The sequence below is a fragment of the Lathamus discolor genome, chromosome 13 (genome assembly GCF_037157495.1).
Source record: "Lathamus discolor isolate bLatDis1 chromosome 13, bLatDis1.hap1, whole genome shotgun sequence".
In the NCBI taxonomy this organism is placed as follows: Eukaryota; Metazoa; Chordata; class Aves; order Psittaciformes; family Psittacidae; genus Lathamus; species Lathamus discolor.
The window spans coordinates 9,796,236-9,814,189 of NC_088896.1; the positions used below are offsets into that span (position 1 = coordinate 9,796,236).

General features: G+C 40.4%; 1 protein-coding gene across 1 annotated transcript in view; it reads right to left on the reverse strand.

The window, feature by feature from the left end:
- PRKCA (protein kinase C alpha) overlaps window positions 1–17,954 on the reverse strand; it is a 143,538-nt gene that overhangs the window by 45,570 nt on the left and 80,014 nt on the right. Inside the window, exons 4-5 of the mRNA XM_065693238.1 lie at window positions 8,708–8,819; window positions 7,856–7,984 (exon numbers count right to left, since the gene is read on the reverse strand). Coding sequence (XP_065549310.1) covers window positions 7,856–7,984; window positions 8,708–8,819 — 241 coding nt within the window. The remainder of the gene's footprint in view (window positions 1–7,855; window positions 7,985–8,707; window positions 8,820–17,954) is intronic.

The following is a 17,954-nucleotide window of genomic DNA, read 5'->3' on the forward strand; positions in this document are numbered from 1 at the left end:
AGACATCTTTCCTCAACTGACTTAGCACTTCTTTTCTTGAGGAAACAGCATGATGATACTTGTGCTAAAGAGTGCTTATAAAGAATTAGCATCTATGTGGTCCACCTCTTTAAGAACACCCTATTTTTAACAGGATAGGTCAGGTTTCTGTAAGAGGATTGAGAAGAAGAGATTTCGCCTCCCCGCCAAAGGCACTACCTCTTGTGTGTGGTTGAAACAGAAAAAGTGAAATGAGAAATAAAGACATTTAAAGTGAAATGAAAAATAACACCAAGAAAATACATCAACTTACTGTGGTTGGATTCTGCTATAGCTGTAATGATGGCAAGCAATCTCATACTGCTCTATAATTACCAGTTAATTAAACTCAACACTGTGATAGAGATGTCACTCTAATTTGCAGATAGCTGAAGTGAGATACAGTTCAGCATCACTTGGAGTGTAACTTGGGTGAAACTTAAACTACTACTTGACAGTTTTCTGTCACAACTATTACCATCCATGACTTCTGTACTGAGCAAAGTAGCTGGTACAAGATACCTTTCCCAACATTTTGTTCAGATTAGACTCTTAAGAGGGACTGAGAAAGCACTCAGATGAAAACGCATTAAAGAGAAGTATATGTTGAAGTTTCTAACAAATTCAACACTGCCCAGGTTTTCCTTCTGAAAACCAGAAATATTTGTCAACTTGTCATAGAGAAAAAATGTGCCATTTTCCTCCTCGTGGCTAAAGAAGGCAAGATCATAATGGTGATTCAGCAGAAAATGTGGAATAGTTGATGACTGTCCTATGGCTGTTCTTATATATGTGCTACTTATAACCAGCAGTATCCATCCAGAAGCCATGCCTAAAACTAGGACGCCCACTTTTCCAGGAATAGTCTAAAGCCATAAGCAAATACAGAGCTGGTTCTTAGGCATCCATACTTTAAATAAATATCTAAATAAGACAGAGTGGGCTGGTAGAGAACAACTGACATTTTATGTAAAGAGAAGAAATTCAGGCAGCATTTTGACGAGCTCAGAGTGTGGATGACAAACGCAGAACTTCTTTCATGAGATCTTATAGGTTACAAGTTGCGAGCCCCATGCAGTTATGGATTTATAAGTTCTTGTGATACCAGCAAACAAATTTAGTCATGGGAATGAATAAATAAATGCTATTGTCTCTATAACAAAGCCGAATTATCAACAGCGTGAGTTTATTCTGTTCCTTTTCAAGTGAGTCACAGCTACCTTTTTCCTGAATTCCCAAATGTTGATAATAAGTTTACTAATCACAGCAACCATTTCTTGCCAATCTTTAACTCCCTGCAGGCAACTCAGACGAGCAGAAATCTCTCAATCACACATGAATAGCTGCTTTTAAAAGATGATTCAAGTCTCAAATGGTCTCTCTGGCAAACTATCCAGCAAAAGGAAAGAAATGCAGATCGCTGTTAGCTCCAGTACATCCTGGAGTTCCTGCCTTCCCACAATAAAGCATTAGTAAATTATTCCATAATTCTTATTACTTCCTTAAGTAATCTGACACAGATTCCAGTGACCTGCCCACTACATGGACTACTTAGGTGGATAACAGGATTCCCAACCAAAGAACTTTCTCCCCAGTACATCACCACACTCCCCTTAGACACAGTTTAAAAGATTTACCTATTACAGAAAATCTCGCAATCTGTGTACTTGTACTCTCTCAACGCAAAATCCAAAGCTGCCTCCAAAACTGCTCAGCTTTCACTGAAGATTTACTATAAGATTTTATTAAGGTGATCTGATTTTATTCGGACTGAATGCTCGCCTGCTGGAGCTGGCTGTGACTCTTGTACAACTGGCTCCAAAAGACCCTGCGTTTCAATGCCCGGCTTCCATACAGTTTTCATCACTAAGAGACCTTTCAGAGATGAGACTTTTCTCTATTCCATAACTACTCCCTCAGCAGCTAAAATGTCTTTTGATATCCCTCCTGAGACCAGCATCTAATGAACGCAGATAACTGGAACTCCTGCCCTTCACAGGTGATTTACACACAAGAGTAGATGAACCAATGCTGCAGAATACTTCACTCCTCTGTATTTATTCATATTCTCTCCTACTAACAAAATAACGTACAGTCATCTCTAATGGTACTTAATAAGTACTTGATGCCTGCAAAAGGCTCTCAGGCTTTGATTTCAACTGGAAATCCCTTAGGAGCAACTGTATTTGATAAGATTACCTTTACAAGAATTACCACCATAAAAAAAAAAAGTACTACTGGGTAGGACAGGTACTTAATAAAACACAAGTCTTAACACAAGATATAGCTAATCATCTGAAAAGGGATTTGGACTATTAAATTTTAACTCTTATCTGTTTATACTCCGACATAAGTATGTAGCATTTTAGTTAGATTTGTTATATGCATGCAGGTGGCCATTTCTGAAATGCTAATCTTCCTTTTAAATGCTACGCACTGCCTATTTCTTCATGGTAAATTAAATTTAATGAATGAAACAGGAAGATTTTAGCTGCTGCCAGGGCTGGCATTTGTAAAAGGCAGAGCTCTTTCTGTAATGAATGCAGTGACTGGGAATGCAGGTTCTGGGAATGCCAGAAAAGAGATCAGATACTGGTGAGATAAACCATGAGATTTGTACTTTTGAGATGTTACAAACACCTTCCTCATGCAAGTCATTATTTGGGACCACTTTATAGGTATTTGGTACTAAAAGCTGGTCAAACAGCCTGAATATTCATCTATATTCCCTTTTAAAGTTGTGGACATTATGAAATTAATGCTAACGAAGACAGACTAATACTGACCAAGACAATCACAAGTGGAATTATGTCCGTGTGCGTGTGGTGTGGGATCCTTTGAGGAAACATTTTTACAAGCATCTAGAAATGTGCCCAAATTCCCCTCAAGCTTGTTTGGGCAGAGGCTCTTCACTCTGCTGCCTGCAGTGAGCAGTGTGACAAGACATTAACGTGCAGAGCCATAGGGTAGCTCAGCAGCCAGACAGTCACAAATGATGTGAAAAATGCACGGAGAGGAGTACAGAACTCCTAGGGAGATGATTGTTGGAGAGCCTGTTCGGTGCTCCCAACCTCTGCCAAGCTCGCTGTCAGGTTTCCTTTTCTTTTAAATAACAGAAGCATCAGTGAAGAATAAAACCAGATCTTCTGTATTCTTCCAGCTCGGAAAAACACACTTTGAAACCCCTGAAAACTCTGGGCTGTGTATATATGTATTTTAATAACATTTATGTAACAGCAGGGTGCATTAGCTGACAGCGAGTCACTAACACCCTGCCTCTAAACCAGTGCCTGTGTCGGGAGGCCAGTTCCTTAGTGTCAGCTCCTGCCAAATCCAACTCCCAGCAGCTCACAGGTCACAGCTTAGGATCCCCATCAAGTGCCAGATGGGGTTATTTTCTCACAAAGGTTACTGTTTACTCACTAAAAAAAGAGAAACCAAAACCGTGATTCAGCCACCTGCCAACTCATCGGAAGAGCTCTGAATTATCAGATGGGTCAAGAAGTAAATGGAAGAGTGACAAAACTTCTAATGCACATCAGGAGGAAGATAATTCAGTGCAAAAGCATAGATTAAAAATAGCCAAAACTGCTTTACTTTGCCTAAAAGCAAAATCCCCAACTCAGTCCAACCCATGAAAGGGTCACGAATTCAGTGATTTCAGAAAAAAGCAATTTAGGAGTGCTCCTATAAAAAGAGAACGACCATGTTGATTTACTGCAAGTGCTATGTATTATTAATATTCACTGTAACTCTCAAGCTAGTAGCTATAAAATAAACCACTGCTATTTAAGAACTGCAACACAAATGAGCACTGAACGAGGCATACTGACTAGCCCTGGAATGATGAAGTTTGGCAAAGTGTGCCCGCACAAAATTCCTACTTGTTTGTGAAAAGCATTGCAGTCTCTAACACTCACACAGAAAAGACCGAATGTCTACCTTCAAGCACCCAGACTGAGGATTTGCCCTCATAAACTGGAAATCATTATGTTTTCATATAGGACTGAATCACTCCCACTATTAGTTCAGTTCGAATCTTACCAAAATACCTGGGTATTTCAGATAATCTGACTGAACCAGTGGCCAGCTCCATTGGGCAGTGCTCCGCTTTGATTTTCCCCTAGTATTCACTAGGAAAAAACCCAATCCTATTTACAATATTTTATCAGTAAACCACTCAGTTTTACTCTGTGTGTGTGTATTGCGGCCTTTTTGGAAACAAAAGCTGCCACAAAACCCTCAAAGCAATTATGCAGAAGTGAAACCAAATTATGATGGATTAAACAGTGTTCCCTAAATGAGCACATCTTGCAGGCGGTGTTATGGGTGCTGCATCACTGATGCGTGCCCTGGCTGGGACTGGGATGGTTCAGTTGCCCATCAAAGTGATTTGCAAGATGCCAACCAGAATGGCAGGTCTCCATTTAGCAGCACAAATGTTTTGCATGCAATCAAGGCTGGCTAGGATCGAATCAGCAGGAGCTAATTAACAACCAAAACAGGATGCAGAGCAGAGATATTAAGGAATTCAGCCGAAGGATTTCAACACCTACAGAGTAATTCCTTTGATAAAGATTCAGGCAAAGGCTCAAACTAAACAGCCAATCATTGATTATTTTTCCTGCTGTTCATAAACCTCCTGGGTGTTTAATTCACCTCCTTTCCCAAAGCTAAATGCAGTGGTGTCATGCTAGGCAGCTTGGGGAACTGCCTATTCTAGCAAAGGTTTTATCAATAAATACGGTAGAAGCAGTGCCATACTAGAAGAAAAAAGGAGTTCAAATGTTTTGCACAGGAATATGTCCATAACTGCCTGACAACTACTAATTTTCTTTGCCATTAAACACGCACAAAAGGTATCCGAAACTTCACCCTGTGTGGGTTTAGTCTGTACAGTACGTTTTGTGGGGAAGAAAAGGTTCTGCCTTTCAGGGCAACTGTCATTCTTATTTAAAGGAGTTTTCTGAAAGCTTGGAAATGCTGGCAAGCCTCAACCAAAAGAACGTAAGAGCACTGTAATGGTTATACACACAGCAAGGTTCTAGTAAATGGTTCTTCTTGTTGTCCAGAAACCTGCTTCACTGCAGGATGGAAATGTTTTATTTATAAACACAGAAGTAACGGCATTTGCCAAGTCCGGCTGCACCAAAAAGAGCTACAGGAGGAAACCTACAAAATACCTGTAACAATTTTACCCCATTCACATAGAGTCATAGAATCATAGAATAGTCAGGGTTGGAAAGGACCTTAAGATCATCCAGTTCTAACCCCCCCACCATGGGCAGGGACACCTCACACTAAACCATCTCACCCAAGGGTAAACCACGCCACCCAATATCTTCTCTAATAAAACTGTGAACTGAAAGAACACCTATTTGTGTAATTGCTTTATAGTGCCTTAGTACCACATACTTATGACAAGTTTTTGCCCCTAAACCGATTATAAACCTGTGGGATCATCAGAAAATAACTATGTGTTATTTGTCAAATTATGTGCATTATGGCAGGAAGTTTAAGCCATATTTAAGGATCTTGCTGCAAAGCAGCCTAAAATAATGCGAACACTAAATTTAGTCACTTGGATGAGTTTCGAACTAGTATCTCTCTCATGGTACAATTACTTTTAGAATCTGCATCAGCATCTATGAAATGCCTCGCTACTTAGAGAAACCACCTTTCTGTTAATGTCAGTACCTTGGACAACTTTACCCCTCCTACATCAACAGGAAGCTATCAGAGAAGTTAAGCTACAATTAGGTATCACTTGGGATCCACTCTGATCCTTTCTAACTAAAACATATCGTATTTCTACATTTTACAAGGTCTGGCAGGAGAATGTGGAGTTGTTTGGATTTAGAGACAATTGAGCTATGGATGAAAACAGTGGCAGGAGTGTGCTGGTTCTGTGAGCTGTGAGAATTCAGTGTGATGGTCTGATTTCCCTTCTGTTGGCTACAACGGCTATGGTCTCTATTGAGACTCATTCCCCACAGAAGAAATGCAGGAGTGGTACCCGTTCTTGTTTCAGTGTGGACACTGAGTTCAGTCTCTTGCAGTACCAGTTTTGCAGATGTGTCAGTGTACATGTAGATTTGTTGCCTTCAGTGCTGGTCACACACTAACCAGCACACTCTCCTCAGGTAAAAGCTTTTGATGATCTGTGTTTTATGAGCATCTTCTACTCCATTTCCTACATGAATCATCGAATGGTTTGGGTTGGAAAGGACCTCAAGATCATCCAGTTCCAACCCCCCTGCCATGGGCAGGGACACCTCAAACTAAACCATCTCACCGAAGGCTTCGTCCAACTTGGCCTTGAACATCGCCAGGGATGGAGCATCCACAACTTCCTTGGGCAACCCATTCCAGTGCCTCACCACCATCACAGTAAAGAATTTCCTCCTTATATCCAATCTAAACTTCCCCTGTTTAAGTCTGAACCCATTACCCCTTGTCCTGTCACTACAGTCCCTGATGAAGAGTCCCTCCCCAGCATCCCCATAGGCCCCCTTCAGATACTGGAAGGCTGCTCTGAGGTCCCCACGCAGCCTTCTCTTCTCCAGGCTGCACAGCCCCAACTTCCTCAGCCTGTCTTCATACGGGAGGTGCTCCAGTCCCCTGATCATCCTCGTGGCCTCCTCTGGACTTGTTCCAACAGTTTCATGTCCTTTTTATGTGCTTTTTTATTACATGAGATCACACTTATTTTGGTTCTAGTCACTACCGCACATATTTCATATTTCCTTAAAATTTTGAGCCATAATAAAATCAGGTTTTTCTTTAGGATTTAATTTGTTTTGCAGACTTACCTCTACACTTATAAAAAAATAATAATGAAGATTTTGTTGTTATTCCCTCCCTTATTTAACTTCTGTCCATCCTAATTCCTGCCCTGTGGCCTCCCTTTGAGTAAATACACTGCAATGTGACTGGCAAAGAAAACTGTTTGTTGTGTGTCCAACAAAAAGGTAAAATCAAACAAAGTTCACTCCCAACTTTACATTTCAGGTATCAGATTCATTACATCACATTCATTACAAGATGACCCCACCTAAACCAGAAGGCACACACAGAACAAATGTAACATGCTGTAAATACAAATCCTCATGCAGACCCTAAGCAATGAACTCCGCTTTCTGACGCAGAACAAGGAAGTCCTGTTGGAGTTAGACAACATTTCATGTGTCTATTTAGGGGGACAAAACAATCCTTCATCTCACAACATACATTTTCCAGAGCTTTTTTCTGGAACTCCGGAGCTGCAATGGGTCGCTGGGATGTGCACAACTGAAGCTCACTCCTGTATCCTGGGAGAAATGAACTGCCACCCTCTCTTTCCTCCCCTCTCTCCCTCCTTCCCATCTGGGTAACATTCACCTTACAGAATGTGGTGATTTCTTTTTCATTTCATAGCTCACTGGCAAGAATATTTGGGATTGAATCCAAGTTGCTTTTGTTTATTAAATACTCTGAAATGCAGGAAGCAACTCCTCAGCTGATGAAAGCCCAGAGTACTTCTGCAGATGATGGCTAACTTCCTGACCAGCCACAGCTATCCTACTGGTCTGCTCTCTACATGAAAACTGACATCACAGTGATTTTCTAATGAATGTTCCTAAGTTTTTAAAGCTATTGCTACAGCTTCCATTTGTGTTTATCTTTGTGAACACCAGTTCATAGCTTCTTGATTCAAGGACACGTCGACTGAAATCCTCACACTTCTGAAGGGAAATACTCCATCACTGGCTTTAATACACAAAGGTGTGACAAAGGTGCATAAGCCCATATTGTGTATTATACACTTAAAAATCTGCAAAATTCCAAAGTTGTGTACCTGTTACTTCCAGTTTGTCACCATTGACTTCAGCTTTCAGATAAATCCTTCCTCGTTTCTCTGTGTGATCCATGCCACAGAGGCTTGGGACGTTTATTACACATTGCTTATGAACGTTCATATCACAGGCTGTGGATATAAAAGTGGTTTGGACAGTCATGAGAAGCTAATAATATGACTACACTGCAAACACTGAGCGACGAGAAAGTTAAGATTACAGTGCTTAACTGTTGGCAAGACTTTCAGGTTACAGCTGTACATTTTCAGCTGCAGGACACGGCTAGTTTGTGTCTTAGGTTTTGTAGACAGTGAATGAGACAGAGAAATAATCTACTTCAGGAAACTGGAGGTATCATTAACAAAGTGCAAGGGAAACAAGTGAAAATGGAATCAAGATTTGCTGGGACTATGATTAAGATAACAGAGCACTCGTGCCAGCATTAGCAACAATGGGAGCTAGGTTTAAATTGATTATTTGATTTTTCTAGCAGGAGACTTCCAAGAGGAATGAAATACAAGTGAAATATTGGACCTTGGCTACCAACTGAACTCAAACTTCAGTCTTCAACAGCGCGTTCACCCTGACCAGTCTAAAAAGAGGCTATCTCAAAACTGGAACAGCAAAGGCTCTTCAGCCACATCAAACTGAATACACCGTGTTCTCAGTAACACAGGTGATTTTCATCAATATATTATTACAGTACTGAAATACCCACTTGAAATATAACATTACTATAAATAGCTGACATTTGAAACAGTATTTTCTACAGAAAAGAGCTAAGAAGCTCTTACCCAGAGTTTCCACTTACTCTCTAAAGCACCCTTTTGATAACACAGAAAATCTTCACTTACTGTCACATTTCATCCCTTGGTGCAGAAGCCCATAAAGCAGTGACCCACAATGGTCACAGAAGGTCGGGCTCCCATAGGTGTGGATCTTAAATTTGTGCTTGCTTCTGGGATCCTGTAGGGAAAAAACAGAAAGAGACTCCTTTGGTCTGGTGTTGTAAGAAAGACGGTGTCAGAACTGTATCAGAGAACACAGGCTTGTTCCTGTGATTCATCTCCACTAAAACTCACCCATTTACCAACTGGACATGGTCACCATTCTGAAATGATGACACCAATTGTACCAGGAGAGGAGGGAAGTAACTGCCAAGGGGCTAATCAGAAATACAGTCAAGTGGCTGTAAAATCAGGACCCTGAAGATGGGATCAATTTGAAATGTTGCAATTTCTAATCTATACTATTGTAAATGGAAGTGAACAAATTCTAACTTGGCATGTAGTAAGTATCTTACAGACTGCTATTCCCATCTGATTTTTGCATAGAGCAACTTAAAGTGAGGATATTTTAAGGCCACCAGCAGCTTGGAAATGGTTTCTAATTTCAGACCAGTGAAAGGGAATACACCCAAATCACTTATATATATCACGTGTCCAAACACATCTGTTCTTTCTCCAGCGATACAGGTCCCCTTTGGAAAGCTAAAAACATTTATATAAAAGGAAGAAATCACATCTTCAATAGCTTCACCCACAGCAGGCTCATTCCACGTATACACAGCCACAGAACTCCACATACACCAGATTGCCACAGCCTGTTTCCAACACTCGGAGATGCACACTGCACAAACACATGGTGTGACAGCTCTGTCCTCCTGGGCACATCACCTGTACTTTGGTATGCATTATGACCGATTTCAGCCCCAGCTCTGTTTTAGTCCAAGCTCACACTGCACAATCTCGATCAGAAGTTGGGAAGAGCAGTAATTTTTCTTCATTAGAAAACATTCATAGGGGACCAAAATCAATTCTTGCCCCATTCTTCTCAGAAAAGACCATGCAAATTAAGAAATGCTGGGTCTTTCTTGCATTAAAACACCTTGAACAAAACCGCAACCTCAAAATGAGACATCAAAAGGTTTTTCTTCTGTTTACATTTTACATTACTATCCCTTCATATCAGAATTATCAAACGGCCTTAAAAAAATAAGTAACTTTTCAAGTTGCATCTGCTGAGAAAAGCTTTCCAAAAATTCCAAAGCAAGGCATGGGATTGTTACACAAAATGGAAAACCTGCCAACTCTCGCTGCACACAGAAAAGATTCCTCTAGGATAAGAACTTTCTCAAGAAATTCAGGAACTTCTCTCAGGAATTATCATTAAAATATGACTAAGAAGGCAAAACCTTACCTTCAGAAGTTACTCTTCTGCCGTATTATGCTTTGTGAAGGTTTTCTGCTTGTTTCAGAAAGTATTCTTTGTGTGATTTTTTTTGGTAATGAGTCTAAGTTCTATGACGGATCTATGACCATTGGTTTTCACTGCACAGCCAGAAATTAGATATACGGTATCGAGGAGAGCAAGCAAAGACTTTACATTAAGAGTTCAATTTGAGACTATTTCACTAGTTCTGTTGGTTATGCAGCTTGAGATACGACATGCAAACTAACAACAACCATATTTCTTTTGTAAGCACAGTTAACCTAAATGGAATGACATTCAATGCTCCGGAGAACATCTGTTTCGTTATTTATTAAAGATATAGCTAATGGGTCTTGTGGTGCAGGTCATGGGAACATTGCTTTGCTGAAGGATTATCTGATGGATTGCCTCGGACTATATGCCTTCCAAACAAATTAGAACCCATTTTCAAAGTTAATTCTGCCTTAAACTGTTTTATTTAGAAGACACAGGGGGACTTGTTGCCTTATAAATACAGACACTTAACCAGTATTTGGTGAGCACATCTGTTGCTGAGAAGGACAAACCCCCAGCTTCTAAGAGTGATACTGAATAAACAGATGTTTATAGTTGTGTTTAACATCTGACATAAGTGGCATTTATAAGTATAAAGTAATGACACGGAGGGGAAAGAACTATGGGAAACTATTATAAGGAATGCCTACTAAATACATGGAACCCGCATATTATACCGAAATCGTATCAAGCACTTCCAGATACTTCCATTTCAATCAATGGAATATACATGGTAATTAAGTTAAGCAGGGGTGTGCCTGTGGCTTAAAAATGTTGCGACATATAAGGACAGCTCTACCTTACTCACTCCAAAACAGCGAGCAAGGGCCCATGTACTCCTGCACTTAGCTCTATGTAAGCACAAAACACCAGGAAGAGCATTATTCTAAAGCAATGAAGCAAAACCAGGCATGTGAATAAATAAATCGGGTTGGATCAATCCTATTTTCTGCTTCAATCCTATGCATTTTTTTGGTTTTGGTAAATTGAAGCACACAAAACAATTGTTATTTTGCAAGCAAGCCTGAGAACATACAGAGAAAGATCGCTATACATCCATCAGAGATGCTAAAGCCTTTTCATCTCACTGCCTATATTAACACAGGCTATTCACACACTCAGAACTACCCTTGAACCTACAGGTTACACTTGAAATAACTATATTACTAATAATTACTACATTGCCAGTACTAATTACCTGTATTATTAGCAGCAATTAAGTTATTAGTTGTTAATGAAGTTTTAATACTTCCCAGTGTTAAATATGCAATAAGTGACTTACACAGATTACTGAGGAAATAGCTTTGACGTTAGTATTTTCCAGCTAGACGTAAACTCCTGAGTTAGAGGTAAGCTCCTGTAAATTTTCTTCATATATCCCCTTTTAATCAATGTAAACTTTCAATAGTTCCCTCAGCATTGCTGGCAGTCATATTTCATAGTAAACACAGGGAGCCAAGCCAGGATATGACAGATGAACTGCCAAATAGTGGCTGCTATTTGCAAGAGAACTGAACTTTGCACTAAACTTGGCATAGATTAATCGTGAAACTCTAAAGGGAAAACCCACTTCTGTTTCCAAAATCCATCAAAATCATGAAGGGAGAAGTGGCAATGGGAAAGCAGTGGGGAAGCACTTGTTAAGTGATGAATGATATGTTCTATTAAAGTGCATGTTATTTTCATGCTAAAATGTGAATTCTTTGCTGTTATTAAGACAACCCCCCATTTTTGTGTGTATAACTGAATGCAATATACCATTAAATGGGAAAGGAGCAAATCAGTATCACAGACATTAAAATATTTGCCTTTGAAAAACCTTTAAATTGGCAGAAATCTAGTCAGTGCTCTGCAATTCGCCTGCAGTACAACACAGTTTTCACAGCCTGCAATGACATGCATGGGTGCAGCATCCCTATAAAGATGAATAGCAAATAGTCTTCTAAACCCCATCAGCTCTGGAAAAATCAAACTATTAGTCATTAGTCTCAAAGCTGAGACATGCTCATGCAGAGAGAGGCGGCCACAGAATCGCATGGACCAGATCTGTGTTGCACAGACTTGTGTATGCGGACCTGTGGAAAGAACACTGAAAATGGAGCAGAAAGCTTTAAAACGTAAGTAAATGGGTTTGCAGAAGTGACTGGCCCAGTTAATCGGCTCTGCACCTATTAAAAGAGGTTCAGATTTGCTCCAGAGCCAGGCCAGGAGATGGGCAGGAATCCTGCCGCACTCCAGCAGAGGGAAGCAGAAGAACACAAAGGCATCTCACCAGACCCACACGTTTGTCACTCCATGTCCTGCCATCCAACTCCATCTTGCCCCCTGCAGCAGCAGTGCCACCACCCCTTCTTTTTTTCTTTGTTTAGCTAAAACGAATCCATTTCCTTTATTGAGCAGCAACAGAAAGCACCCCCCTGTGAGGAATCATTCCATCATTTCTCTGGCTCAAAGGCGGGGGTGTGCAGTAATTGAAAGTGCATGGTTAACCACCAGCACACGTCAAACTGTGCTTTAACACGCTACAAAACAGCTTATGAGTGTTATACTGCTGAATTGCTTCTAAAAGCTCCCTTTTGGTTATAATTTTATTCCTCTTGATAGCAACATTGAACTGGCTATAATTTTGCAGGCATTAAATCATCACATTGCTTTGAAGTATAACATATCCAAAACCCCACTTTGTGTGAGGTTGCATCAGCGGAGATTTGATATACAAAGCGGCATCATATTATGACTTGTTAAAGTCCCATCAATTGTGTGCAACTTGATAGTACCAATAACTGTCACCAAACCCACGTAGCTAAGATCAAGCCCTCTGAAACTGTACAGATCTTGCTTTAATTCAGCATCTTCTGGGTGACACAGCCAGAACTGGTGGGGTTTTTGGAAGGGATTTAAATCAACATTGCAAAGCTGATCTGTCAGGGCCAGAGCCTGTGCCAGCGATAAAGGTAGGGGAAATAATGACTGTTTTCAGTCATTAATACAACGCACATACATTAACAAGGCGTTAGGCAGGATGTAAGATTGATTTTCTTATTAAGCTGCCTATAGTTGGTGAAAGGCGCTCGTTTGGGGTTTTTTCATTTCTGAGCTAGTTTGGGGATCATTAGAAAATGCAGAAGCGCGAGTGCAAAAATGTGCTGGGAGAAACAGAAAATTCTATTTTCCATTACAAAAATAACTTTAAGGAGTTCTGCAGCAGATGACCCGGAAGGTCCAAAGGTTGCACCAGGGCGTACAACAACAAAGAACAATCTTGTGTAAATAAATGCAAATACAGCCAGTTTTCCATTTCCTACCTCCATGACAGAACCACAGGAGTGTTCTTCATCCCCAACCAAATGCTTACAAATACATTTATTTACTAGTTGAAAAGGTGTAAAGGAAAAATAAGGTGAAAACATCCCTAATCCCTTCACTTACATGAAAGAAAAAAGTAACTTCTGGCATAAATTATGGTACGAACTTTGAATTTCTACTGAAAACAGAAAGCGAGACAATACCTTAAATATATGCAAAACCCATATGCAAATTGTTATACGAGATATGAGATCAACATCCCTCTTTACGAACAGAAAAGCCCTGGAAGACTGGCAGGTCTGTTTGCCTCGCGTTAATACACAACAACCTTTAGACATTTCCTACTGTGATGGAAACACTGAATCCTGCATCTTTCTCAGTCCCCCTCCAAATGTCTTTAAAGTATGGATTGTGAGGGGCACTGCTCTAGCAGATCAATGAAACCACTGCAGTTTGTACCACGTGTATTTTCCTTAAAACAGCTTTAATTTCCCCAAGTGAATACCAAGTTAATAAAACACAGTTAAGAACCTAGCATGTTTTTCTCTGTATGAAGCCAAACCCCACATTCAACCCACGCTGTCCTCAGGCAAACTTCCATTTCATTTATCAAAGTCTTCAGACTCCACTTCAGGCTTTAGCTTTTCTAAACACCTTCCAAACAGCAACTACAATATCTAAGACCCCATTCAGATACCATGTCTGCCTGAGCAACTTTCTTCACTTTGCTATTTATTTTCCTACAGAGATAACAAAAATTGGTTGGTAATGTGCATCTTCGTTTGAGAAAGCAGCTTCAACCTCGAGGAACTAGATGCCTGAACAGAAATAACTTCCAGGGCTTAAAATATGGCTTCTATGAGCCCAGAAGTAAGAAACAGCAAAAAGTCATCGTTTAACTGGTCACCAGCTTTGTTCTTCCCTGACTGAATGAGGCTGCATACATGGGAAAGGGAAAGCAAAGACAATCTGAGACTCTTGGGAATGACTAAGATCATATCACTTTTTATTACAAAATGTACAAATGCTTAAAGTTTGTTTGATGTTTCCAGTCTCACAGCTGCCAATGTAGGGAACTTTTATTGCTTTTAGTAAAGTACAATAAAAGGTAAGACTTCTACTGCCTGAGGAATCAAAAACACTCCAGAAGGGCTGAGGCTGGCAGGACCTCTGGAGACCGGCGAGCCCAATGCCTGGCTTAAAGCAGGGCCAACTACTGATGAGCTGCGTTCTGCAGCGACTCATGGGGTTACTCCTCCCCATCCCAAGACTCCGCTGAGCTCCAAATCTACCTGCCAAGCACTCCAAAAGCCTTCTACATGTTGACATATAGCTGCTAAACGTGCCTTCCTGCAATTAAGCAGAGGAATGACCCAACCCGGCTTTCCCACTTGGCAAGAAATTACAGACTGACTCTTCCCAGGATTCCCACCCTCCAGGCAGGATCTGGAGTTTGACTGTCTGGAGTGACTCTGAGGAACTACTCAGAGAAAGCGTTCACCCCACCAGCATCTGCAGGATGAGAAACCATATGCACATCTTAACATACTAGTAGCTGTTAAGAGAATGCCAGAGTTGCATTCAACTCCACCGTAATGAAGTGGTGAAATAAGAAAACAAAGACTAAGCAAAAATACAGGTAATGAAATGTATGTAAATTAGTCTCTAAGACTACAAGGATGCAATGGAGAAGAGAAGACGCAGGCTCTTCTCATGATGGATTTCAGTGGTAAGGAGAGCCTCGAGCTGCTGCACAGAAAGCACAGAGTGCTGTGCAAACCCTGCTGTGCTGCTTCAGACTCATGCAAGCACAACGGAAAGCAGCAGCAGAACAGCAAGTTCCAAACACAGCCAATTCATCTATGGGTTCAAGGGCTGGGACTGCATTCTGAAATGAAGACTGATTCTCAAGCTCTGTAAAAGAAAAGTCTTCCATGATAATAAATGACACCCCAGCCAAGAGTAACAACAATAACCTGTTTTCCCATCACTGGTACTAAGACCACTTTTATTCTTTATTACTCTGAAGAGAAATAAGAAAGTACACAGACAGAGAAGAAATCATATTTAATATTGACGCTTATCAATGACCGTTTTCCTTCTCTACGCTTCTACTGAAGGGGACAACTTGACCACAATCAGAAATGATTGCAAGGCAGAGTTTTCAGTCCCCCCCCGGAATTCACACTGAATTATTAGTTTTAATTAAACAAAACAGGTGGTCATTGAATCAGCTGACCCTGATTGCTGCCTTTTGTTCATGTTCTTCTTGTATAGAAGAGTACTGATTTGAGTCGCAAATGGAGAAAGGTCTGCATGACTGAACTCACAGGGATTTGTAATTTCCTAATTACTGTAAGAACAGTTAAATTCCAACGGGACTCGCTGTTTACCAGCTATTTTTTCTTCATTGTTTTTTAATGAAGAAACTGCAGTGTAATTACAGAAAGTGCATAAATGAAAGATCCTGTCGGAAACCGATTCATGACTAGGAAAAAATGCAGCAAGATTCTGTTTCAGATACAACTCAACTTCATGTTACCGTGAATGAATCACTTCAATAAAGACTGAATCCAGGGATCTGGATTCAAAAGCAATACTAGAAGACGGAGGCACAGCTTAAAAACCTCGTATCGTGTATTAGTTTTATTATTTAGACATTTATTGATTTGGAAGGCAGACACTTTTCAATGCAGAGTATCCTTCACACCTAGAATACATTTTACAATATATAGTTTAACATTGATCAAATGGAAGTAATTTAAACAAATTCCTGTTGTATAAAAGAGTTTTGCTACTTCCTGATAGGTATAATATGCTGAATTGTTTAATATGAAAGTTACACGGCAGTTTCTGTGCCTTCCAGTGGAGCTGAAATGTGGCTGGGTGTAGTGCATCATGAACGTGATACAGGATTTACCAGCCCTAGGTAATGTCATTGTCACTGCACTGCATGATATTAGGTTGCACAACGATTATTTTACATTAATTTATTTGTGCACAATAAAATGATAGAATTAAATCTGCTTTCCCATTACCCTCAGCTGAAGCTTACACTATCGCTTCACTCATTAAAGAGAGAAGATGAAATGAGATAAAGGCTGAAAATTAATCTCACCTAAAATGCCCTGGCTTTGCTGTAAAAGCAGGAGAGGGGTACGTATTTACCCAAGAATAAAGGGAAAAATGGCAACGACAAACCCCCTTTCAGAAGCTATGGCAGCCATAAGTCAAGTTCACTGTTAGCATGGTAAGAATTAAGGAAGCATCTTCATGAGCCCAAACTTCTTGGCTGATGACAACCGCAAACACGAAACAAACTCAAGATTTTATTTGTAAAGCCAACCATGCCCACAATTAGTTCTGGCTAACGTGGTCTGAATGAAGGTCTTTGCAACTATTAAGTGATAGCTCTGAGCACAGAAAGATACGCTGATTTGCAAATGTCTCAGAGTAAAGTAGCGGCGGCACTGCGAGCGTAGGTGATGAATGCAGCTTGGAAGCTACTATTCTTGCCTCTAAGCTTCTTCAATATGCAAGGCCCTGGATAATAACTGGTTTCCATTTCCCACTCCCCCTCACATGGCAGAACTCTGCTTTCCCCTCAAAAATGGTGAATGCTACCAGGAGAACCCACTAATGTATAAATGCACACCTTGCACGGTGGCACCAAACCCTTACCCTTATTTACATGGCACCTTGTCTCCTTCCCACCTCCCACTGCAGCATCTGTATATTTCAGTCTACTTCTAAGTAAAGACATTTGAATGTCTGGATGTACTGCTACCAAACGGAAAATGTAACATCCATATACATCAACATATGCTTCAAAATCTAAGGCCAACCCCACCAACTTCTGTACAGATTTGTTTGACACCAAGCACTGCAGGAGGGTGTTTCCTGAATAGTGAAAAAGAAATCCAAGGAGAAGTTTGTCTGTCCTGGGTTATTACACATCCTAGAGCTGCACCTTTATCTTCGCCTTCAGGCTAAGTACTGGCACAGTAAGAGATTCCTCTTGTACGCTCTCAGTCATCCCCTTGGAAGAGTTTTCTGTATTCTCCACAGAGTTTAAAAGGGATTTAATTTAAATGCTAACATCTGTGTGTCCCTCTCATCACAGACCCCAAGATCACCAATGCAAAACCAGTTCACACACAGAATACTGCAATCCAGGGCAGTATTCTATATATATCTATAAACCTATGGAATATCACTCCGAGAAAGATGGCACAATGAAGCTCAACAGCTGTGGAAAGGCAGATACATATAGGAGGAAAATCAGAGCTGCAAAGAAGCCTTGCAGCCATGACAAAAGCCACAGTGGAAGAAGTGTGTATTTCTCATCACTTTATTCGGTTCCTTGTGTCACAGCTCAAGAGCTCACCTAAATGCCAGGCCAACGGTATACTTGCACTTCTGTAAGTTACAAAGAACAACCTTTTGTTCCTTTTCTTAACACCTACATTTTAAAAAATCACATACATGTTAATAAATATGTTAGTATTTTATGCTGTCCATTACAAAATT